General features: G+C 40.0%; 1 protein-coding gene across 1 annotated transcript; it reads right to left on the reverse strand.

The window, feature by feature from the left end:
• Positions 1 to 11,275: 11,275 nt before the first annotated feature.
• SF3B5 (splicing factor 3b subunit 5) lies at positions 11,276 to 12,899 on the reverse strand. Its single transcript, XM_014850680.3, has one exon. The coding sequence runs from the start codon at positions 11,887 to 11,889 to the stop codon at positions 11,629 to 11,631; it is 261 nt and encodes an 86-aa protein (XP_014706166.1). The 5' UTR covers positions 11,890 to 12,899; the 3' UTR covers positions 11,276 to 11,628.
• Between the last annotated feature and the right edge of the window lie 12,864 nt (positions 12,900 to 25,763).

The raw sequence follows: 25,763 nt of genomic DNA on the forward strand, positions 1-25,763 counted from the left end.
AGAATCAGAAGTAAGAAATTAAGAGAAAGAAAAACATAGTTCTGGTCACTTTTTTGAGGCCTAGATCATGAAGCGCCAAGAGAGAAGCTCTTGGACTGGTGGGTGTCACAAGCCCCTATGTTCCCTTTTGCTTCAGACATTGTGGATTTCCATCTCCTCTTTTTGCAACTGAAATAATCCTGGCTTCGAATTGGCAAGACAAATCCCTGGGCAGAAAGACGTATTCAACAAATATTTACTGCATGCCTACTATATGCCAGCACTGTGCTAACCATGAGTAAAACAGTCTCTCCACTCAAGCCCCTCTTAGGCAGACAGGGAAGACCCTCCACAGCCTTGCCCAGGCCATTGGGCCTTCTACCTGGACTAGTTTGTACACCGTGAATGGGATGAATATGAATTTCATGTAAGTGCCTTCGTTAGGAGGAAGTAAGTACACTGTGTAACAGAGACCATTAGAACTTTTATTACCACATATTTGTGGTAAACTGTATCCTTTTGAAAACCATAATCTCTCATTACAAAAAATTAAGCCATGACACCAATTTAGAAGATAGATTTAACATTATCTCTTAAAACCAGCAGTGCTGTTTCAAGGAAGCTGCTACTAAAGATACCCACATAGAAATTGGAGGGTAGTTTGAATTAAATCCATCTTAGGTTTATGTGCCGTGCACTACTGATATTCAAGGTTCAGTTACTTGGTGAAAATCTGGAACAGAAAATATTCAGCAGATTAGACTGAAGAACAAAGAAAAAATGTGCCATTCCGGGTACAGCACTTGGTGTACAAAGAAATGCCATGTTCACTTTAATGCTTAACGTGGCAGAGATAAGCCAACTGATGTTGATTATTAACGTGCTGGGCATATAAAATTACATTTTAGCCTTCCCACAAATAGTCTGACACTGAAAGATTTCAGCAATTTAGAGCTAGTCAAAGAAATTATACTACTTAAAACACAAAAATCAGTGTTATCACATGCATACTTGAAAAAAACGAGCTAGTTCTTATTAATACTAATTGGAATTTTAAAAATCAAAGGCTAAGTGGAGATACAGAGTTTCAGTAGAAATCTTACATGTATTACATGATTATTCAAAACTTAAAAATGGAAATGTGCATGAAGTAAGCACCGATTTTTACCTTGGTAATTGCCTAGGACCTTGTGTCTGAAGCAAAAGTAGGCTTTTATATAAATTAGAAATAATACGTTAGAATGGAAATGGACCTAAAGATCTTTAAAATTATCTAGATATAGCGCAAACTCTTCATCCATAGAACAAGGGTAAACTGAATACATGCAAGCATAACTTTCACGAAAGCATGAGGCAGCCTAATCTGACAAAGAACAGGTTGGAGGTAACTTTCAGGCTGGTGTCCTGCCTCAAATTTTTGTAACGAGAGATTATGGTTTTCAAAAGGATGGAGTTTACCACAAATACATGGTTCAAAAAGTCCAAAGAAATTTTCTGTATGGTGATATCTATATTTTTCTATCTAGAAATATATATATATATATATTCTAAAAATTAAAATAATCTTTCTAGAAATACAAAAACAACAACTACCACCCCCAAACTTTGACTGTTTAAGGAGTGACTATCAGGAGGCCACAGTGGCCTTCAAAGCGCACATGTTGCCGTCAGAAAGACGTGCCCTTTGGATGGCTCTCCAGCAACAGCATCCAGATGGTTTCATCTGCCTTCCCACCAGAAACATTTCCAAGAGCCCTGGTCTGGGGAGGGTCGTAGTTTGAATCTCATTAAAGAATTTGAGCAAAATTGCTGGCTTAAATAGCAAATAAACCCCCGACTATGGTCTCATGCAAAAAATACTTTTGTTAAATAAATTCATCACCCTGAAATTTTTTTTTCAGAGATTTGGTACAGAAGCATGAATAACCAGCTCAAAGATAATTAGCACATTAAACATACTCAAGTGTTCCTGAAACAAAGGAACAACGCCTGCAACCGTCTTACCCCCACACACCAAAGTATTTGAATATTATTTAGCATTCAATTTTCCACTAGTAATGCTTAGTTAATAAAAATAAATGTGTGCTATCAAACTATGGGATCCTTCACGCAAATATGTCCTAGTTACTACCTTAAAAATTTGTATCTCTATGACACAAATCTCAGAGTATGTGAAATGTAATCAGCACTACATGTCTTAATCTGTGAATTCTAAAGAGGTTTAAGGATGAGAGGAAAAGTTAAAGATGTTTCAGTTTCACTACACTAATTACCTGTTAAGTTTCTTATCACAGAACAGCAAGAATCAAAAGGAGATAAATGGGAAGGGAGACGGAAAAGCCAGAGAGAAAACCAAAGAGAGAGAGGAAAAAATAAATGTCAGACCAGTATACAGCACTACGAGTGTAAATATATTGACTTTTCACAATTACAGGGCTATTAAATTAACTGGAAAACAAGGTGCATGTTTACTTCTGTGCTGCCACATTATATGCATCAAACCCAAAGTGGATTTATCTCAGATTTCACTTTCCATAAATTGATAATTATTTTCTTCTGCATATGGGAGATATTTTGTTTTTAGCAAAATGTGCGTTCCCCAAGAAACGGAGGAAGAATTCCCATTAACCCTTTAAAAATAGATATTGTGATATTGCTTATTCGATCCAAAATATATTTTGAGATTTACCTCGCTTGAGGCTTTTGTTTTATGTGAAATTGTCAAGTTATTTGGATATTAGATATTTTTCACATTGCATATTCATATGCCAAGTGATAGGAACAAGCATGCATTTCTCTGAAAGATGCTGAGGGTAAACAAAAAACCCCGTCACACTCACCATATTTGATGGGACTAAAATCACCTAGGTGAGGTTTTTAACACATTAGAAAATATGAGTTCTATTTTGAGCCTAAAGGGTGGAAAGATCCATAATCAATCTGCGTTCAGCATTTTCTGTGCTCATCTCAACTCTACCCCACCCCATTCTTTCTTGTGTCTTTGTTTGTTCACTTGTTCGTTCATTCACTTATTCATAATTCAGCAAATAAAGTTATTGACTGCCCACTATTCTAGAATCTGGAGATCCATTGGTGTACCCTGTTTTCCTTATTAGTTGTGAGTGCAGGATCTTGTATTTATCATCTTTGTGTTCTTTAGTGCCTAGGACTGTCCTTTACATGGTCTGATGATAGACCCTACTAGTGTTTTTGGCCAATAAATATTTTTAAAGCATCTATAGTGTATTGAATGCAGGACATTATCAGCATCCATACATCCACGATAGACAATATCAGCTAAAATTACTATCTTTGCCTGATAATACTTTATCATCTAAAGTTAGATTTCACCTAGCAGGAAGACACAAGTAATAAGAGATGTTCAAGCCCTGAACTTCATGAGGAAATATACATTTTACTCTTTCTTTTAAACTCATTTTTAGAAAAGCTTTTTCTAACGCTTATAGTTTTTTTGCAAGGAGGGATGGAGGAAGTAAGGATAAAGAACTCTCTAAAGAGAGGCTGAGATGATTAAAAGGCTGGCTGAGGCCTCAGATAGATGAAAACAGTGGGAGGGGAAGGGGCGAGTGGAGAGAAGGAAGAGTGAGACCGTTAGGTGGGTCCAGACGAAAACTCTAGAGTAGAAGGAGCTCCCTTATAGAGACTGAAGTGTTCAAGACGCCATCACCCCCTATTCTACTCAATCCATTACTTGTCATCTTCCCCACGGACTGTCAGATCCACAAAGGCCGTGACCCTGTATGCCTTGGTGTAGGTTCAATAAACATTCGCTAAACGGATGGCCAAGAGTAAAGGTTCTGAAAACAAGAGCCCTGCATTTACATAAAGCTTTACATCTTTCAAAACACACGATGCACATCAGTGCCCTGAGGAGGACACCTTGCTCACACGAGGAGACGTGGATGACGATGTTCAGTGCAGCACTGTTTGAAATGGTGACACTCTGGGAACAAGCTAAGTGCCTTAAATCAGGGAGTGGATATACAAATCGTGGCATGTTCCCATGGTGTGTATAAAAAGGAATGAACTACGTGTCCATGTCTCTCAATTGGGATAGATCTCAAAATATAACATGTGAAAAAAGCACAGAATTGGGGCTGGCCCTGTGGCTGAGTGGTTAAGTTCGCACTCTGCTTCCGCAGCCCAGGGTTTCACGGGTTTGGATCCTGGGCGCGGACATGGTGCAGCTCGTCAGGCTATGCTGAGGCGGTGTCCCACACAGCACAACCAGAGACACTCACAACTAGAATATACAACTATGTACTGGTGGGCTTTGGGGAGAAGAGAAGGAAAAAAAAAGATTGGCAACAGTTGTTAGCTTAGGTGCCAATTCTAAAGAAAAAAAAGCATAGAATTATATGTACAATATAATACTATATGTATATGTAATATATATATATACACAGCTTTATTGAGGTATAATTCACATACCATACAATTCCCTCATTTAAATTGTACAATTGAGTGGTTTTGACATATTACAGTATTAATTTTTACAAATTGTGGAAAAATACATATAACATAAAATTTGCCATTTTAATAATTTTTAAGTGTACAATTCAGTGGCATTAATCGTATTCACAATGTTGTGCAGCCATCACCACTATCTTTTCCAAACTTTCTGCATTATCCTAAATAGAAATTCTGTGACTATTAAGCAATAACTCCCCAATGTGTCTCCCCACACCCCTAGTAATCCCTAATTGACTTTCAGTTTCTATGAATTTACCTATTCTATGTACCTCATATAAATGGAATCATACAATATTTGTCTTTTTGTGTCTTGCTTATTTCATTTAACAATATCTTCAAGATTCATCTATGTTGTAGCATGTATCAGAACTTCATCCCTTTTTATGGTTGAATGATATTCCATCGTATGCATAATCACATTTTGTGCGTCCATCTGCTTGGTTGTTTCCACCTTTTGGCAGTTCGGAATAATGCCCCATTGAACATTGGCATACAAATATCTGTCTGAGTCCTTGCTTTCAGTTCCTTTGGGTATACACCTAGGAATAGAATGGCTGGGTCATATGGTAATTATATGTTTAGGTTTTTGAAGAACTGCCAAAGGGTTTCATTTGTATCTTTTTTAAAACACAAAACACTCTTCTCTTCTCTCTCTCTCTCTCTGGATACAGACATACGTTTGATCTAATGGGCATACTGGAAGAACACTCAGAAGTTATTATTTTGGTGATAGAGATGGAATGATTGAGGAGAGAAAAAACTGGGCTAGCAATGGTCAAAGGAAACATTTATCTGTAACGCTTCCTTTCAATTTTTAGAAGGGCCATCTATACATATATTCTTTGCAAAATTATTTTAAAAATAGGAGAGGGGCTGGCCCCGTGGCTGAGTGGTTTAAGTTCGCGGGCTCCACTTCAGTGGCCCAGGATTTCTCTGGTTTGAATCCTGGGCATGGACATGGCACTGCTCATCAAGCCACATTGAGGCAGTGTCCCACATGCCACAACTAGAAGGACCCACAACTATGTACCGGGGGGCTTTGGGAGAAAAAGGAAAAATAAAATCTTTAAAAATAGGAGAAAGGAAAGTGAATTTGGCAAGCAATAAACAGTTGTTAGTTTGAGGTGGAAGGAATATCCATGTTATATTATTCTTTGTACCTTTCCTATGTTTTAATTGGAAAAAAGACGACTTTTTCTAAAAGGTACATATCACTTGATCCTCACATCAAAATGGAAGAGGAGATAGGACCGTGATGTTACCTCATTGCAAAGGGCGGGATTCTGCACTAGGCTGTGGTGGACCAGAACCAGAGACTAAGGCTCTGGTTTGCGAGTGGAGGGTTTGGTGAGGAGAGGGAGGCTGAGGAGGTGAGCTCCCTAAAGTCTTCGAGGCTGTACCACGACCCCTACAATTACCTACTTTATTTTCCCCCATTTTTAATGGTATGAAGACATTTCTGTTTTGAAGGCCACTGCTTTTGTTAGGAGATGTGGAGGAAGTAAGGCTAAGGTTCATGAAAGCAGGAGGATAGAGCGATAAGAGGGAAGACTGGGGGACAAGATAACAACTGAGAACAGTGGACAGGAAAGGAGGGAAGTGGAGAAAAGGAAGGATTCTGAGGGAACACAGATCAAAGAGATGGAGCTTCAAAGGGCCATTTGTAGCAGACCATTTGTGCAGCCCGAGAAATGAGATGGATTCTTCAACGTCTTGGTTTCCTACCAGCACCGCTCACCCCTTCCCAGTTTTCACGATTTCTGTGCTAAGTGCCTGAGCGGGCAGGTATGTGTGATGTGTGTGTTGCAAGTACGGAAAATGAAGGACCTGAGGAGCCTGGAAGGAATACGGAGGTGAGATTAAAAGGCAGTTAAATTAAGAACAAATTGTCATCTCTCTGAAGTAGACCCACTGTTGGTTTCTGGATTACTCACTCCTGAGGCTTTGTCAGTATACACCTTCCGGACGCTAATAGAATTAGTGAACAAAAATGTCCACATTCCTCAATGACATTGTTTTTTTCAGGGTCTTGCCCTGGAAAAGAATGAACCTTAGACAGCTTCATAACAATTTGTGCAATATAATCATCTCCTTTCTTTCTAATGTCTTTGTTTCTAGTCTCGGAGAGTTGAAAAGAATCAGAGCTGAGAACAAAGGACTCTCCATTCACAAAGGTCTTCACCTGCAGCTGAGGGAATTACAATCTAAGGAGGAAAGGAAAGTCAGCTGGGGTAATGAGTTTCACCGACATGCCGCCGCCAAATTCATTTTTCTCAAAGCCCAGGGTTGAATATATCATTTCTCTACTCAAATTTCTTTCATTATCAAAAGTAGTATCCCCCAGAAAGATTTCTCAAAAGTATCTTGGTAACTATTTTTTGAGAAAAGGAACTCCAAGATAAAATAAGCTTAGGAACTGAGTGAAGCAAAACCTCTTACTGCAGAACTTTAAAAAACCAATCTGAAGCACGAATCTCCAAGATGCGGGGCATTTCTGACACTTATTTAACCAAGATATTCCCTTCTCCTTTATCCCTCCCATCCCCCAAAACCCCATCTATAACTTCTCGTGGAATTAGAATTCTGTGAAAGAGTTTTGGAAATCCTGGCCTACCCTATGAAGAGCCTGGATGCTGGATTCAGACCTGAGTATAAGTTCCTGCTCTACCATTACCTAGCTGAGAGATATCAAGCAAACAACTTAATTTTTCCCATGTCTGTTTACTTATTGGTAGAATGGGATAATAACTTTCCCAGGGTTGCTGTGAAGATTAATTGAAATAACATTGTTATCGTAAGATTTAGACCTTAACTTGCTTTTCCGGGCTTATGAAGAAAGCAGGAGCCAGAGTGGAGGACCCTATAAACCATAGGAAGTTATAGGAAGTAATGGAAAGATTTTAAATAGAAACGAGTGGTTGAATTCTCGTGCCCTTGCTAGAGCAGCTGGTCATATCCCCAGAGAGTCATTATGCCTTGCCCTTGTCTTAACACATAAATCCTGCTGATTTCTCAAGGTTCTGCTCGAAAGCCTTGTTCTCAGCAATGTCCTCACCCACTTCCCCACAGGCAGGTTGCAATAATCTCTTCTTGTAAACTCGATAGCCTTTTTTCCTAAATCTTTCTTTAGCCTTACCACTTGCTACTACAGATCAGTTGTTTCTGTGCTGCTGTATTTATTTCCCTAACTAGCATGCTTTTTGAAGTGTAGGGTCCACATCTTGTCCCATCCTTGTAAGGGTAAAACAGTGATCTGTAGTATTCACTACATATTTGTCAAATGAAAAAACATGTTCATCACTTGATAGTTCACAAAGTGGCTTTCTAATTATCTCATTGTAAGTAAACATAGAAAGAGTTGATTTTCTCCCAAGTTAGCAGGAATCTACAAGTATAGAGCTCTTTCCAAAAGTAATTTCTATCAGAGCATCATCTGCTGCCCTCCTGTGTTTGATACAAATATTGTTTTTATACCAGAACCAAAAAAGAATAACTGGCTCAATTAAATGTATTTGGGCTGCACTTTCTTTACTTTCAGATCCTTGAATGGAATTCTTTTTCAAGCAAATTATTATTCTTCCCACTAAAATTATCTTTATTCAATATATTTCATTACATTGTTTACTTAGTTATATGATAACTTTCATATTGGTCTGATATCCCTTCAGTATAATATACTCAACTTTTGCTATTTCCACTTTTTATCTGAGACAATAACTGATTTCAAATTATTCTAATGTGATTTTCTATGGTAGACCTGCTTAGGCAACAGTATATTTAAGACTTTGTGCTTTGGAACTAGAAAGACCTGGTTTAAATTCTGGCTTAGTCATGTAGTAATTGTGTGACCTTGAGCAAATTACATTTCTGAACGTGTTTCATCTGTAAAACAGGGAACGATATCTCCCAAAGATCACTTTAGATAAAATACTTAGTACACCTATCAATACATTAGCTGTTATAATTATTTAGGAAGCATGTGTTCAAATATCTCTTTTCTTTGGTACTACCTATTTTGGTGAAGTTGCAGAGTCTAAGAACGTGAATTAGCATCGGCCCAGCATATTATCTGGATAAGTCTGATCTTTCCATACTTGCCACTCAACATTTATCGAACACTTGTGATATGCCAGGCACTGTTCTAGACTCTAGGTACGGCTGGTAAGAACACAGACCAAAATCCTTGCCCTTGTGAAACCTAACCTTATAAATCCCGGCCAGTTCATGGAGGTCTTTCTCCAAGTTACTAAGTAAAAGTAGTGGCACCCAACAACTAGTAGGCATTGCGTTCTCCACTGCTGTGCACTCTCAGTGCGAACAACCAAAACCAAAACATCTACTCGGTTTTACTTAATGTCTTCGACGAAGCAGTAAAAAGGACTAATTTTATGAAATTTTAGCCCTCGAGGATACATCCTTTTAAATATTTCGTGTGACAAAATTGGTAGTAAGCATTTCTACTGCCACCAGAGTACAATGGTTTTCTCAGGGAAAAGAAGTATTATTATTTGAGTTATTATTTGAGTTGCAGACTGAACTGGCAGCTTTTTTTTCCCCTCAAGGAACACCACTTTTACTTGAAAGGACAACAAATTATACTTATTCAGAACTGAGTATTTGGCAGATTTTCCTGAAAATGGACCAAGTAGGCCTGTCACTTCAAGGAAAACAACAGACAGTATTTGCTCCCAGTGATCAAATTTAAGCTATCAAGCAAACACATAAAATTGTGGAAAACTTACACCATTACTGTGAGTTTTTCAGCTTCCCAACACTATAAGACTTTCCTGATGAGATCAGCGGTGATAGTAATAAACGTGACTTTTTGATATAAATAATGAAATGGGTCAACATTTGGAAGGCCTGTATAACTCAGTGAGCCAATACGTCCTAAACGACAGATGCATGATGTTACAAAATCATGTATGGATAAAAGATCCATTCAAAGTTCCAGATAGATGAATGAATTTTAATGTAACAGAGAATGAAAAGTTCATTGATTAGATTCCATGTTGTAAGTAGCTTTTAAGAAATTAGCACTTGGGTTGTGCTAGAGTATCAAAGACTACGCACAATTATTTGAAAAGGACATTAAAATATTCTTCCCTTACTATATATTTATGTGAAGTGGATTTTTTTCATACTTCAACCAGAACTTCATATCCCAATAGTTGAATGCAGAATCAGATGAGAATCCGTCTACTATCAAGCCAGATATTGAAGACACCGAAGACGTGCAAAATTGTCTTAAAATTGTTTTGGAAAAGTTATTTTTCATAAAAAGTGTTTCGGCTAACATGTAATGGCTTTACTTTTATTTACTTATTTATTTTTAAAGATTGGCCCTGAGCCAACATCTATTGCCAATCTTTTTCTTTTTCCTTCTTCTCCCCAAAGCCCCCCAGTACATAGTTGTATATTCTAGTTGTAGGTCCTTCTAGTTCTGCTATGTGGGTCATGGCCTCAGCATGGCTTGATGACCCGTGCTAGGTCCAAGCCCAGGATTCAAACTGGGGAAACCCTGGGCCGCCAAAGCAGAGCACAGGAACTTAACCACTCCCCGTTATTTTTATTTTTTATTTTATTTTTTTTCTTAGATTGGCACCTGGGCTAACAACTGTTGCCAATCTTTTTTTTTTCTGCTTTATCTCCCCAAACCCCCCTGTACACAGTTGTATATCTTAGTTGCACGTCCTTCTAGTTGTGGGATGCGGGGCACCGCCTCAATGTGGCCTGACCAGCGATGCCATGTCCGGGCCCAGGATCCGAACCCTGGGCCACCACAGCGTAGCGCGGGAACTTAACCACTAGGCCACGGAGCTGGCCCCTCCCCGTTATTTTTAAATGAATTACTAAATATTTAAAAATTTTGTTTTCATTTCCAATTTGGTGATTATCGACAGCTATAAACCTCATAAACAAAGGCTCTGTGGGGCTTTCAAGAATTTTTGAGAATGTAATGGAGTCTCAAGGCCAAAACCTTTGAGAACCATTGATTTAAAACACATCAGATCACTTAGCAATCTTCCAGTGGCTCCCCAGCCCCCTCAGGGTAAAAGCCACAAGTCCTGACGTTGGCCTGGCAGGCTCTACTCTTCTCTTGCTCACTCCCTCCAGCCACATTTGCCTCTTTGCTGTTCCTCCAGTAAGCCAGACAATCCCAGCGTTGGAACCATTGCACTGGCAGTTCCCTCTGCCTGGAAAGCTATTTCCCTCGCTTCCTTAAGGTCTTTGCTCAAACGTCACCATCTCAATAATCTAACATGAGAATCCTATTTAAAACTGCAACTCTGCCACTACTCCCATCCTCCATAGTACCTTCTAGCATTTGCTTATTTCCATCTAGTTTGTGTGCCCCCCACCCCCGCCAGCATAATATAAACCCCCAAACCGTGGAAAATGCCCGCCACATAGAGCTCAACAAATATTTGCTGAATGTTGAATGAATGAAAGAACTCGTTTGACAACTTGTCATTTCTCAAGACATGTCCACAAAGTCCCAAAAGAAGAGAGGATGCAATTTACAGAGAGAAAGTAATGACAGCAAAGATTTTTTGAATGGAGGAAAAAGAAGGTGGGAAACAATGATCACAAACCTCAATACCGAAAGCATTATGGGCCTGAAACAGCTCTTAGGAGAAGTCAGGGTGGGGGGATATTACAAAGGTCGTCCAGGGCGGATTTCAGCGCCTGGCAATGAACTCCGGCCCCGCGCACACGGCCCCCTCCACCCGGGAACCACACTGCCCAGAACCCTCCCTGGATCCCCCCCACCGATCCCAAACAGTCCACACCAAGAGAATGAAAAATTTCTGAATTTTATGGAGAAAGTAACAACGACAATCAACTAGCCAAAAACGGGCCTCCGAACTCAGTCTCCCTCCAGTGCCGCCTCCCCCGACGCCGGCTGGCTTTAGGGTCTCTTCAGGGTCACAGTTCCCAGCGGTGCTGACGGTCTCCCAGCGCTGTGCGCGGCAGGGTTTGCACGAAGGCAGGCCGGGCGGGCCGCCCCGGGTCGGCGCTTCCGCACAAGGAGGGCACGCGGAGCGCGAAACGCGGAGAACCGGTCCACTCGGGGCGGGGGCGCGCGGGAACGGCGGCGAGCGGGGGCAAGGCGGGCAGGGATGCTCCGCACGGCGGCGACACGGCGGGGCCTCAGTTCTCCTCGGGCTTGTCGGCCGGCGGGCCGCAGGGCTGCAGCATCTTCTCCATCAGGTTGAAGCGGACTCGTGCTTTGCTCTCGTTCTCCGCAATGGCGAAGTAGTTGAGAAGGTCGAAGTGGCCCATGTAGGAGCAGTAGGAGTCGCGGTGCTGGTTCACCAGCCACTCCCACTTGGTGGTGTCGGCGTGGCCCGTGCCGATGTACTTGGACTGCAGGTGCTCCAGCTGGCTGTGGATGGTGTAGCGGTCCGTCATCGCGCCGCTTCCCCTCTGACCCCGGGTCGGAAGCCGCGGACGAGCGAGAGCGGGTCTAGCGGTAGCGGTTCACGCCGGAAAGGACGACCCCACCGAACCTCTAGGCGCGCGCAGTCGCAGCCGGATGGCGTCACAGCGACGGATCTGCGCGGACTCGCCGGCCTAGGGCTGAGAGGCGGAAGCGGAAGTGTTTTCTGTCACGGAATTGGAGTTGCCTAGGCGACGCTGCAAGTCGGGCCGCCCCTATAGAGAGCCCCGCCCCCTCCGCGGAGCGTTGCATGATGGTCTATTTGGCGGCTCTTTTCCAGACGGGGAGCTTTGCATGCTGGGACTTGTGGTTTTCGAGGGTTCGTGCACAGGGGCTGCCGGGACCCGTCGCCGCGGTTTAGGAGGCTGTGGGCGGCCTGATGGAGGGCGGGGTCTTGGTGGCGGGGAGCATCTTTGGGGCTGAGGCGAAATGGGAACCTCAAGTAGGACAGGGTTACAGGCAACTGGGAAGATGGAGTCTCGGTGTAATTCTGCTTTCGAGCTGTCGTGGCAGCGCGGTAGCCCCTTCGCACCCAGGGGAACGGGGCGCGCGGGCGCTGGTCCCAGCTGTGTTCCTTAGAAGTTGCATGGAGTGGAAGTTAATTCGGCGCTAGCAGGGCCGCGTTTCCTGCCTGGCGACCAAGGTACAGCACCAGTTCGACACGTGCCGGGCCCCACGTCCCGCTCCTTCCCCTGGAGCCGCCGCTGCTGCTCATGATGCTCCTGAGCTCTCCGTGCACCGCCCGCGCTCCCGCCGTCGGTCCCGCGCCGCTGCGGTCCTGCGTCCCAGCTGTGCCCTCTGCTTCCAAGGCCTTTGCCCCTTGGCAAACACCCTCCCTCTAAGTCAGCTCCAGAGCATCTCCTTGAAATCGGCTTTGGCTACTCTAGACGTAAATTCTTCTCCCTCTTTGCATCTTGTACATCTCTTGGCTTGCCGATGGCAGTCTTCTCTGTGTGTCTTCACATGGTTTTCCCTCAGTGTGCCTGTGTGCTAATCTCCTCTTCTTAGGAAGACACCAGTCATAGTGGACTAGGGCCCGCCCATGTGACCTCATTTTATCTTAATCACCTCTTTAAGGGTCCCATCTCCAATGCAGTCACATTCTGTGCTACTGATGATTGAGAGGGGGAGTTCCCCACATATAAATGTGTGGGGAACACAATTCAGCCACAAGTTTTACACAGTGAGGTGGAATATATAAGAGAACTTGTTTCATTTTACGTATTTGTAAATTTAATTAACTGGATTTATGAAAATAAGTACATGAAAGGTTTTGATTGTTAAATCAGACAATTGCAATATTTACAAGGAAATGAAGTGTATTACATTACACTAATAAGTATGATTTAAAATGTTTAAAAGTTAAAATTTGGAGTGGAACTAAATTTTATCCAAAGCCCCCTTAAAAGTGTTTGTGAAAATTTGCTAGATTTATTGTTTACGATTTTTAGCTGAACTTAAAAACTTAAGGGAAAAGGCAGTTTTTCAAATTATAACTTTAATAAATTGAACATTCACTTTTAAAACCTAGGTAAATCTCTGAATCATACTTCTACATTCCCAAAAATGACCGTCGAAGGTAATGAAAAAACCCTCCCATTTAAGCTCAGCTTGCAAATAGCACAAAGACCCTGCTGTAATTTCACTTGTAATTACATTGAACTTATAGGTTTATTTGGGGAGATTGCCATGTTAACTATATTGAGCTTTCTCATGTATGCACGTAGTATATATTTCCATTTCTGTCTACTGTTTTGACTTTAAAATTTGTATAATTGTCTCCATATGGGTCTTTCACATCTTCTGCTAGATTTATTCCTGGATATCTGCTATGTATACTTGAAAATGTTCCTTATGAGTCTTAAATTGTGACCTAGGAGGGAGTATCACAATTTCATACACTTGTTGCCAATAGAGAATTTGGGTCTGGAACCAGTGACCTTGTTGGCAAGACATGCCAGGGGAGCTGTTACTATTTCATGCCCCAAGATATCACCTCAAGAGGATCCTGCCTGTCAGGTTGCTTCAATGTCTATCTGACAATTTGGCCTTTAAGTAAGGAAAATATGCAAGAAAAGATTCCATTGGAAAAAGATACAGAATTAAAAATGTATAAAGGAAAGAAAATTTTATATTTTTAGACAGAAAGTTATATTTAGTCTATTTTTTAAGTCAAGACATGCAAGGCACCATTTTTCTCTTTTTCTTTAGTGGTCTTGTGTTGCAGGCTTTAAAGTTTTTTTTTTAAAGTCATTTGATATTTTTAATACTCAAGGCATCGTTCAAAAAGAAGAAAGGATACAAAGGAATGCAATTTCCGACATCTGCCCATTTCCCAGCCCATCCTCAATAAGTAACCATGCTGTGTGTATTTTGTGTTTCGTTCCAGAGACTTTTTTTTTATTTATTTTTTAAAGATTTTATTTTTTCCTTTTCCTCCCCAAAGCCCCCCAGTACATAGTTGTGTATTCTTCGTTGTGGGTTCTTCTAGTTGTGGCATGTGGGACGCTGCCTCAGCGTGGTCTGATGAGCAGTGCCATGTCCGCGCCCAGGATTCGAACTAACGAAACACTGGGCCGCCTGCAGCGGAGCGCGCGAATTTAACCACTCGGCCACGGGGCCAGCCCCCGTTCCAGAGACTTTTTTAATGGATGTATAAGCAAACACAAATATATATGATACTTTATCCTTTTTAAAATTCAGATAGTAGCAAAATGTTCACCATGGTTCTCTACTTTGATTTTTTGTTTGTTTTCTGTTTTATTTTCTTTCACATATAATGGAGATCATTCCGTATGAGTACACAAAGAGCTTCCTCATTCTTTTTTTTGGGTCCTGTTTTACAGCTGCATAATATTCCATTGCACGGGTGTAGCATACTCTAAGTCACCACCCTCTTACTGATTGTCAAATGTCTTGTGTATCCAGAAATTATACTTCAATTTTATTACTATTGCAGAAAAAATATGAACTTCAAGTTGATATGAACTGAAGTCACATTCCTTTGGTGGAAAATTATTTTAGATCCCATTTTTGTCTGTAAGCAAGTTTTAAAATAGCAACAGGATTTTCTAAATGTACAGGTGTTGATACCATGTTTCCCACTAGGGGTCGCCAAAACAGTATTTAATACCAACGAACAGACCAGCAGTTGAGAACGCTTAATAAATTAGGCACCTTGAGTTTCTCAACCTCTGTAAGCAGAAAAGGTACCTTGTGACTGAAATGAAGAAAAAACTTTGATTTTCTGTATTTTTAAAGGCAACTAAGACTTTGATAATTTAGGAGAGAAGCAAGCAATCCTTCTCTTATCATCATACAGATTCTACTTTGGGGCTTTAAATTTAGTTGGATTAAGCGGTGATGTGGAATTTAGGTGATATGGAATTTAGCGAATTTTTGAAAAGAAGTTTGCTAGACATGATCTTGTGTTTCTGTGGTTAAAAATGTCTTTAGCCTTACCTTTTCTTTTCCATCCATCATGGGTTTCATGTATCTGAGCAGATCTAGAACTCTCAATATTTGGAAGTTTTTGCCTCTAATTGCACATATACTTCAAAAGGATAAAGTGTTCTGTACCTTTTTTATAATCTCTCCTGGGGCAGATATGATTTTCATAGGCATGCATTCTATGACTCTTCCTTCAAGATTTAATAGGCTGGTCCCTCTTTGTTCTTTAGTTATAATATTAAATCACAAGCTGGTGCAATTTTTGAGCAAAGATTTCTCATAGAAATTTCACAAAGGAATTTTGAAGTATTATATACATGTTCCATTCATTGCAATAATTAAATCTTGCAGCACTAAGATTAATGATTGACATATCATAGGTACTAGATTAGTATTTATTGAATAAATGAATGAATGTTCATGACAGCATCTTGAGTGACAGCAAAGGATTGGAAACATATTCAATGCCAACAATAAAGGAATAATTATGTAAATTATGGTGTAATCTGGATACAAATGGCATATCTTACTTGAATGTAAATTCCTTTGAAGTATGTAACTTTTTGACCATTATGTTAGCATAATGACTTAACCATCATCAGTGCTCAGTAAATATTTGTTGAATTAGAATATCATTCTCACACTGGGTTAGGCAGAGAGATACCCAAAATCTCAAAGCATCCCTCAGTAGTTGGGACTAGTCATATCAAAGTCACGACCACCTTTTACTCTAAGCCTAAGAGATAGGGATTTGGAGGGAACACTATTTTCTATGAAGTTAATGTCAGAGAAAAAGACCCAAGACAAAGCTTTACAAAATTTTGAATATACTAAATTTTAGTTGTTTTAGAGTTGCTTCAATGAGTTATCTGAAAGGAATGCAAGGAACAGTTTTTCATAGCTGAGCCAGTGCAACGGAGGTCCTTGAACATCAGTAATCACAAATTAGAAAACGGACTCTAACACCAAGAAGTGAAATGGATGAGCCTGACCTTCTATGCAACCTTCCAGGGATCCGCTTAAACATGTGATTCATTATAGCCTGCTGGTGGAAGCCATAGGTGAGCCTGGAGGAAAGGCACTGACTTATAGCTTTCCCTTAATGTGAATTTGAGCGAGTGTGAGATTTGTCCAGTTCCTAGGGAATGTTTAATGTCTGGGTTTTAAATCAACACAGGGAAGCTGTTTCATCTTGACTTTTTAGAACAGGTATGTGTATAGAAGAGAAGCCCTGACATCCTTATCAAAGTATCGTTTCTTTCACTTTTCCAACTTGCTTTCGTAAAACAGAACCATGTTTCAAATTCTATGTGTATATTTTTGTGATTTTATTCATTTGTATTGTATCTCCTTCACGTGTCACCTATGAGTGTTTCCTAACTTAGAGATCCCCAAAGGATCTGTAAAGAAAACGACACAGAAGCAAGCCTAATATTTTTAATGCTATTCACTTGTTTATGGTAGTTTAATGCCAAAAAGGAATTTGGGGGTGGAACATATCGGCACACACAGCCGTGGCGAAGCACCAATGGTGATATTTCACCGCCTGTTTTTTCCACATTTTCTTCAGCTTATGTAAAACACTGTGCAAATGCAGTTTCAAGTCTCCCCACGTCCACCTGGATATCTGGCTCAAGTCTCTCTTATAAGAAATTCTAGCATTACGCCTAAGGACTGCCTTAATCATAAGTTTCAGTGAGTTAACTGCTTTAGTTGTTTGAGGAACTGATTTTTTTTCTGGAGAGATATAAAAATATTTCCCATCACATAGTGAGGCCCTCAAGATAGCAAAATGCTGTTGGCACACCCTTTCATTTCTACTTTTGTGTCCCTTGATTGGCTGGGAAAATCTTTATATTTGGCTTAGTAGTTTTACTTAAACAGGTCAGAAAAGCACCTGCAGTTCTGTCTTTGTTTTAGTGCAGTTCTGCCCCTAGGCCAAGACAAGAGTGGGCCTTGCCCTGGCCCTTACCGCAGAGGGCCTTGCTATGGCTCCCCTCCAGCTTCGCCCTCCCACGAGCTGAAAGTCCATAGGTCAAGGGGACATACCCATCCATGTTCCCTCTCCCTCAACCCCTGCCTCAAACACACACAGACTAAGCTCTGAAACACAGATTCCAGGTGTGAACAACCCCAAGCTCACTTCCAGGGCCTAGGTGTGTCCTCCCAGAGGCTGAGCTTGCTGCTCATACGCACACTCTGGGCCTGCAGAGTGCCCAAGGAATGGCTGTTGGCTGGGGTGTTTACCGTGGGAACTGAGAGAGGCAGGTCGAGAAATTGCAGTGAAGGGTTTGGACTTGGAGGTCCCTCTTAACCTACAGATGATTTTTAGAAGGACTCAGGGGTCCACTTGCGGTTCAGAAAAGATTTCCCTACACTTAAAACTTCCCCCAGGCCCCAATCCAGTCTCAAATGTCGTACTGGTAAGTAATCTTGTGGTCATAAATTGTATACTTACTGAAAATGACTTGCTCTAGGTGATAACCTCAGTTCTCCTGAAATGGGACTTCTGCTCGACTCCAGTGTTAAAGCTGCTTCATTTAGAAGGTGAGTGACTTTTCACTCAGAGGAAGATTTATAATGAAATACAAAGATGATAAATCATACCATTAGTATTAATACTTTCATGTTAGGGTTAGGAATAATCTCTTTATGTATGTTATTTAAAGTGTTTGTAATACTTAAAATACTTTGGCATTTGACACTATCTGACATTCATATTGTGATTCTATTTATTTTTTTTAATGTTTTTTATTGCAGTAACATTGGTTTATATTATTATATGACTATCAAGTGTACATTGTAATATATTTCCATTTCTGTGTAGATTACATCATGTTCACCACCCAAAGACTAGTTACAATCCATCAACACACCCATGTGCCTAATCACCCCTTTCACTCTCCTCTCTCCCCCCTTCCACTCTGGTAACCACCATCCAATCTCTGTTGCCATATGTTTGTCATTGTTTTTATCTTCTGCTTATGAGGGAGATCATATGGTATTTGACTTTCTCCTTCTGACTCATTTCACGTAGTATAATACCCTCAAGCTCCATCCATGTTGTCACAAATGGCCAGATTTCATCATTTTTTATGGCCGAGTAGTATTCCATTGTGTACGTATACCACATCTTCTTTATCTATTTGTCCCTTGATGGGCACCTAGATTGCTTCCAAGTCTTAGCTATTGTGAATAAGGCTGCAATTAACATAGGGGTGCATGTATCTTTATACATTTGTGTTTTCGAGTACTTTGGATAAATACCCAGCAGTAGAACAGCTGGATCATATGGTAGATCTATTCTTAATTTTCTGAGGAATCTTCATACTGTTTTCTGTAGTGGCTGCCCCAGTTTGCACTCCCACCAGCAGTGTATGAGGGTTCCCCTCTCTCCACATCCTCTTGAACACTTGTTGTTTCTTGTCTTGTTAATTATAGCCATTCTGATGGGGGTGAGGTGATATCTCATTGTAGTTTTGATTTGCATTTCCCTGATAGTTAATGATGCTGAATATCTTTTCGTGCCTGTTGGCCATCTGTATATCTTCTGTGGAGAAATCTCTGTTTAGCTCTTTTGCCCATTTTTTAACTGGGTTGTTGGGTTTTTTTTTGTTGACGTGTATGAGTTCTTTATATATTTTGGATATTAACCCCTTATCTGATATATGGTTTGCAGATATCTTCTCCCAGTTGTTTGGTTGTCTTTTTGTTTTGTTGATGGTTTCCTTTGCTGTGCAGAAGATTTTTAGTTTGATGTATTCCCATTTGTTTATTTTTTCTATTGCTTCCCTTGCCTGATCAGACATGGTATTTGGAAAAATGCTAAGACTGATGTCAAAGAGGATACTGCCTATGTTTTCTTCTAGAATTTTCATGGTTTCGGGTCTTACTTGCAAGTCTTTAATCCATTTTGAGTTGATTTTTGTGCATAATGTAAGATAATGGTCTACTTTCATTCTTTTGCATGTGGCTGTCCAGTTTTCCCAACACCATTTATTGAAGAGACTCCTTTCTCCATTGTATATTCTTGGCTCCCTTGTCAAAAATTAGTTGTTCATAGATGTTTGGGTTTATTTCTGGGCTCTTGATCCTGTTCCATTGATCTGTGTGTCTGTTTTTGTGCCAGTACCATGCTGTTTTGGTTACTATGGCTTTGTAGTATATTTTGAAATCAGGGAGTGTGATACCTCCAGCTTTGTGCTTTTTTCTCAGGATTCCTTTGGCTATTCAGGATCTTTTGTTGTTCCATATAAATTTTTAGGATTCTTTGTTCTATTTCTATGAAAAATGTTATTGGAACTTTGATAGGGATTGCATTGAATCTATAGATTGCTTTAGGAAGTATGGACATTTTAACTATGTTAATTCTTTCAAGATAAGAGCACAGAATATCTTTTCATTTCTTTGTCTCTTCTTCCATTTCTTTCAACAATGTTTTATAGTTTTTGTGTACAGATCTTTTACTTTTTTGGTTAAGTTCATTTCTAGATATTTTATTCTTTTTGTTGCAATTGTAAATGGGATTGTATTCTTAATTTCTCTTTCTGCTACATTGTTGTTAGTGTACAGAAACGCAACTGATTTTTGTATGTTGATTTTGTAACCTGCAACTTGATTGTATTCACTTATTATTTCTAAAAGTTTTTTAGTGAATTCTTTAGGGTTTTCTAGATATAAAGTCATGTCATCTGCAAATAGTGACAGTTTCACTTCTTTTCTAATTTGAATCCCTTTTATTTCTTTTTCTTGCCTGATTCTCTAGCTAGGAGTTCCAATACTATGTTAAATAAAAATGGTGACAGTGGGCATCCTTGTCTGGTTCTTGTTCTTAGAGGGATAGCTTTCAGTTTTTCTCCGTTGAGAATATTAGCTGTGGGTTTGTCATATATGGCCTTTATTAGGTTGAGGTGTTTTCCTTCTATATCCATTTTATTTAGAGTTGTTATCATAAATGGATGCTGTATCTTGTCAAATGCTTTCTTTAAATCTATTGAGATGATCATGTGATTTTTATTGTTCATTTTGTTATTGTGGTGTATCATGCTGATTGATTTGTGGATGTTGAACCATCCCTGCATTCCTAGAATAAATCCCACTTGATCATAGCATATGATCTTTTTAATGTATTATTGTATTTGATTTGCTAGTATTTTGTTGAGGAGTTTTTCATAGATGTTCATCAGTGATATTGGCCTGTAATTTTCTTTTTTTGTGTTGTCCTTGTCTGGTTTTGGTATCAGGATAATGTTGACTTCACAGAGTGAGTTAGGAAGCTGTCCCTCCTCTTCAATGTTTTGAAAGAGTTTGAGAAGGATAATTATGAAGTCTTCTTTGAAAGTTTAGTAGAATTTTCCAGGGAAGCCGTCTGATCCTGGACTTTTATTTTTGGGAGGTTATCATTACTGTTTTGATCTCCTTACTGGTAATCGGTCTATTCAAATTCTGTACTTCTTCTTGATTCAGTTTTGGAAGGTTGTATGACTGTAAGAATTTATCTAGTTCTTCTAGATTATCCTATGTTTTGGCATATAGCTTTTCATAGTATTCTCTTATAATCTTTTGTATTTCTGAGGTAATTTCTTCTCTTTCATTTCTGATTTTATTTATTTGAGCCTTCTCTCTTTTTTTTCTTAGTGAGTTTACCTAAAGATTTGTCAATTTTGTTTATCTTTTCAAAGAACAAGCTCTTGGTTTCATTGATTTTTTCTATTTTTGTTTTTTAGTCTCTATTTCATTTATTTCTGCTTTGATTCTTATTATTTCCTTCCTTCTACTATTTTGGGCTTTGTTTGTTCTTCTTTTTCCAGTTCCTTTAGGTGCACTGTGAGATTGTTTATTTGGGATTTTTCTTGTTTGTGAGGTATCCCTGAATGGATATCAACTTCCGTCTTAGAACCGCTTTTGCCATATCCCATAAATTTTGGCATGTTGTATTTTCATTTGTCTCCAGGTATGTTTTTTTATTTCTCCTTTGATTTCTTCATTCACCCAATCATTGTTCAGTAGCTTTTTGTTTAATCTCCACATATTTGTGGCTTTTCTGATTTTCCTCCTGTAGTTGATTTCTAGTTTCATACCACTGTGGTCAGAAAAGATACTTGGTATTATTTCAATCTTCTTAAATTTATTGAGACTTGTTTTGTGGTCTAATATGTGATCAATCCTGGAGAATGTTCCATGAGCATTTGGAAAGAGTGTGTATACTGCAGTTTTTGGATGGAATGTTCTATATACGTCTACTAAGTCCATCTTGTCTAATGTGTCCTTTAAGGCCAATATTTCCTTATTGATCTTCTGTTTGGATGATCTATCCATTGGTGTAAGTGGATTATACTTAGACCCTACTCTTATTGTGTTACTGTCTATTTCTCTTTTAATGTCTGTTAATAATTGATCTATATATTTAAGTGCTCCTATGTTGGGTGCATAAATATTTACAAGTGTTATAGCCTCTTGTTGGATTGTTCCCTTTATCATTATGTAGTGCCTGTCTCACTCTTGGTACAGTTTTTGCTTTAAAGTCTATTTTTCTGATAGAAGTATTGCTACCCCAGCTTTCTTTTCTTTGTCATTTGCATGGAGTATCTTTTTCCACCCTTTCACTTTCAGTTTCTGAGTGTCTTTAGGTCTGAAGTGTGTCTCTTGTATGCAGCACATATATGGGTCTTGTTTTTTTTTTTTTTTTTATCCAATTGGCCACCCTATGCCTTTTGATTGGAGCATTTAGTCCGTTGACATTTAAAGTGGTTATTGATAAATATGTATTTATTGCCATTTTTGTTACTTTTTTCTGGGTGATTTAGTAGTTATTCTCTGTTCCTTTCTTCTTCCCTTGCTTTCTTCTCTTGTGGTTTGATGGCTTTCTTTAGTAATATGTTTGATTTCTTTTCTCTTACTTGTGTGTTTATTTATTATAGGTTTCTGGTTTGTGATTACCATGAGGTTCATATATAGTATTCTACATATATAGCAATCTATATTGAGTTGATAGTCTCTTTAGTTTGACCTCTTTCTAAAAGCTCTACTCTTTTATTCCCCTCCTCCCACATTTTATGTTTTTGAAATCACATCTAATCTGTTACTTTGTGTGTGTCTATCCATTACCCTTTTATCATTGAAATAGGTAATTTTAGTACTTTTGTCTTTTAACCTTCATATTATCTCTGTGGGTGGTTGATCTGCTACCTTTACTGTGTTTTTGCCTTTAACAGTGATTTTATTGCCTGTTCTTTTTAAAAACATAATTTTCTTATTCCTATTTGTAGTCTTCTCTTTCCCACTTAAATAAGTCCCTTCAGCATTTCTTGTATAACTGGTTTCTTGGTGATAAACTCCTTTAGTTTTTGCTTGTCTGGGAAACTCTTTCTCTCTCCTTCCATTCTGAACAATAACCTTGCTGGGTAGAGTATTCTTGGCTGTAGTTTTTTTCCTTTCAGCACTTTAAATATGTCATGCCACTCTCTTCTGCCTGTAGGATTTTGGCTGAGAAGTCCACTGATAGCCTTATGGGATGTTCTTTGTATGTCACTTGTTGCCTTTCTCTTGCAAATTTTAGGATTCTCTCTTTATCTTTAATTTTGACATTTTAATTGTAATGTATCTTGGTGTGGGCCTCTTTGGGTTTATCTTGTTTGGTTCTCTCTGTGCTTCCTGCACTTGGATGTCTGTTTGCTTCTGTAGGTTAGGAAAGTTCTCAGCTATTATTTCTTCAAATAGATTCTCTGCCCCTTTGTCTCTCTATTTTCTTTCTGGGACACCTATAATACAAATGTTAGTGTGCTTGATATTGTCCCAGAATTCCCTTAGACTGTTCTTTTTCTTTTTAATTCTTTTTTCTTTTATCTGTTCAGCTTGGGGATTTCCTCTAGTCTTTTGTGCAGCTCGCTGATCTGTTCTTCTGTATCATATAATCTGCTATTGGGTCCCTCTAGTGAATTTTTCATTTCCAGTATCGTATTCTTCATTTCTGATTGGTTCTTGTTTATATTTTACCATTCTTTGTTGACATTCTCACTGTGTTCATCTATTCTTCTCCCAATATCAGTGAGCATCCTTATGAATTTTTGTTTGAACTCTTTGTCAGGTAGATTGTTTATTTCTGTTTCATTTAGTTCTTTTTGTGGGGTTTTGTCCTGCTCCCTTGCTTGGAACGTATTCCTTTGCCTCCTCATATCTATGTATTAGGTGAGTCAGCTATGTCTCCTGATGTTGGAGAAGTGACCTTATGTAAGAGATGCCTTTTGAGGGCCAGCAGTGTGCATCCCTCTTGTCAACAGTCCAAATGTTCCAAGAGTGACCCCTGTGAGGGATTCTTGCGTCTTTCTGCTGTGGCAGGGTTGCTCTTACTGCTGTTACCCAGGGAGTCTAGGCTTTCTCTCCCTGGCTGGCTGTTTGTAAATTGGGTTTGGGGAGCCCCAGCACAGTTGTTTGCAAGGTCTAGCAGCACACTCCTGTTGTAGTTTTTCTGTTAAATGAGTTGGCACCCAGTGTGGCTGGTTCCTAGGCTCAGGGGCTTACAGTTTCTGTAGGCCTCAGGCCTGCAGGGCTGTTGTCAGCTCTCTCAGGGTTGCAGCTGAGTGGGGCTGGCCCCAGGCATGGGAGCACCTGATTGTTTCAGGCTTTGGAAGGCAGGGACAATCCCCTTTGTGGCTGTTTGTGAAGCACAAGTCTTCTGCCACTGATAAACCCCTCCCTGCACAGGTCCACACACACTGTCAACACTGTCCTGGACCATGCACACTTCTCGACCCCCTGGACTGTACCCAGTCACCCCACTGCAGAGGCCCCCACACGCTCAACCAATGCCCCCCACAGTTTACCTGCTCCTCACACAGGCCATGCCCCACAGAGGCAGACACACTCGCCAGCCTGCAGAGGATTGAGGCGCCCAGTATATGCAAAGTAGCCTGAGGACTTGCTGTTGGATGGGGCCAGTCCCTAGGGCGGGCTACCTGCCCTGGCTGAGCTGAATTAAATCTGGGATCTAGTGGATGTGGCAGACCCCTGGGCCTGTACAGGCCAGGGGAAGAACTCCAATGGCATCTGCCAGCATCTGTGTCAGTGTGCCTGTACTACATCAGAATAATGGCTGCTGCTGATGTCTCAGTCTCCAGAGAGATCTCACCTCTCACCGAGATGCACCCAGAGCATATCAGGTAAATCTCTTCACCAAAGGACTGTGTACCATTCTTTCTGGTGATTTTAGGTTGCTTTCCAAAATGGGTGAATTTGTGCATGGGCCCTTTAAGAGCTGGCTTTTTTCAACTTATTTCTGATAGCTTTTCTGGGGGTATTCCCCACTGTAGTTAATAGCCAGCGATGCCAGATATTATGAGACTCATCTCAGTTGTGCAGAGTCTGAGGAATACTTATAGCAGTAACAGACCCTCGCTAAGGTCCCCCACTCCTGCAGGGAGGGCTGTGTACCTTAGGGTGGCTTCTGCTAGGCCAGCTGTGGAGTTCCATGGCTCATGAAGGTGGCTTTTGTTTCTCCAGAAGGAATTTCTGCCTCTTCCACCTCAGTCAGGACTGTCCCTTGTTGTGGGGGTTCTTTTTATCCAGTTTTCATTTCTCTCTCCGGGGTAGTTTTTCCAAGAATAGTTGTAACCTGATTGCTTTCATGGGAGGAGGTCAGTTCAGAGTCTGCCTACAGTGCCATCTTGACAAGATCTCTCTCTGTGATTCTATTTATTTAACATGTGTAACTAACTTATAATTTCAAATTAGAAGAAGTAACAATGTGAGCAAGTTTGTAAGTGGCATTCTAATACTTAAGAGAAATGGATCTACCAACTTTATAAGTTAAATTTAGATTTGTAAGAGCCTTTGAAATGCTTTGGGATGTTTTTCTTACTAGGAGCATGTGCTTTCATGGTCAGGCATTTGAAATGCTTGAAAGTAAATTGAGCATATTAAACCCATTAATGCAGTTTAAAATATCTAATGGAGGTTGCTGGATACAAAAATCAATATTTTAGAAAGTAACGGTATTTCTATATTCCAGCAACAAGAAAATAAAATGGCACCCACACAAAGGGATACTTGATATATGACAGAGGTGTCCTGCAGGGAAGTGAGAGAAAAGACAATCTTTCCAGTAAGTGGTGCTAGGACTATTGAATGCCACGTGGAAAAAAATGAAATTGGACTCCTAATTCACACTATACAGAATAGTCAATTCCAAGTGTATATGAGATCTAATATGAGACAGATCATAAGGTTATTCCATGATTAATAGAGAAGAGTATCTTCATGACCTTGGGTTAGAGAAATGTTTCTTAAACAAGAGGCAAAATGCAGCAACCATAAAAGTGAAGATGAGCAGGGCTGAGGGAGGCTTTGAGCAGCAGGCAACACAACAAGGGCTCGAGAGGGTGGCTGGCCAGCTCCAGGG

This window comes from Equus asinus, chromosome 1, assembly GCF_041296235.1.
Source record: "Equus asinus isolate D_3611 breed Donkey chromosome 1, EquAss-T2T_v2, whole genome shotgun sequence".
In the NCBI taxonomy this organism is placed as follows: Eukaryota; Metazoa; Chordata; class Mammalia; order Perissodactyla; family Equidae; genus Equus; species Equus asinus.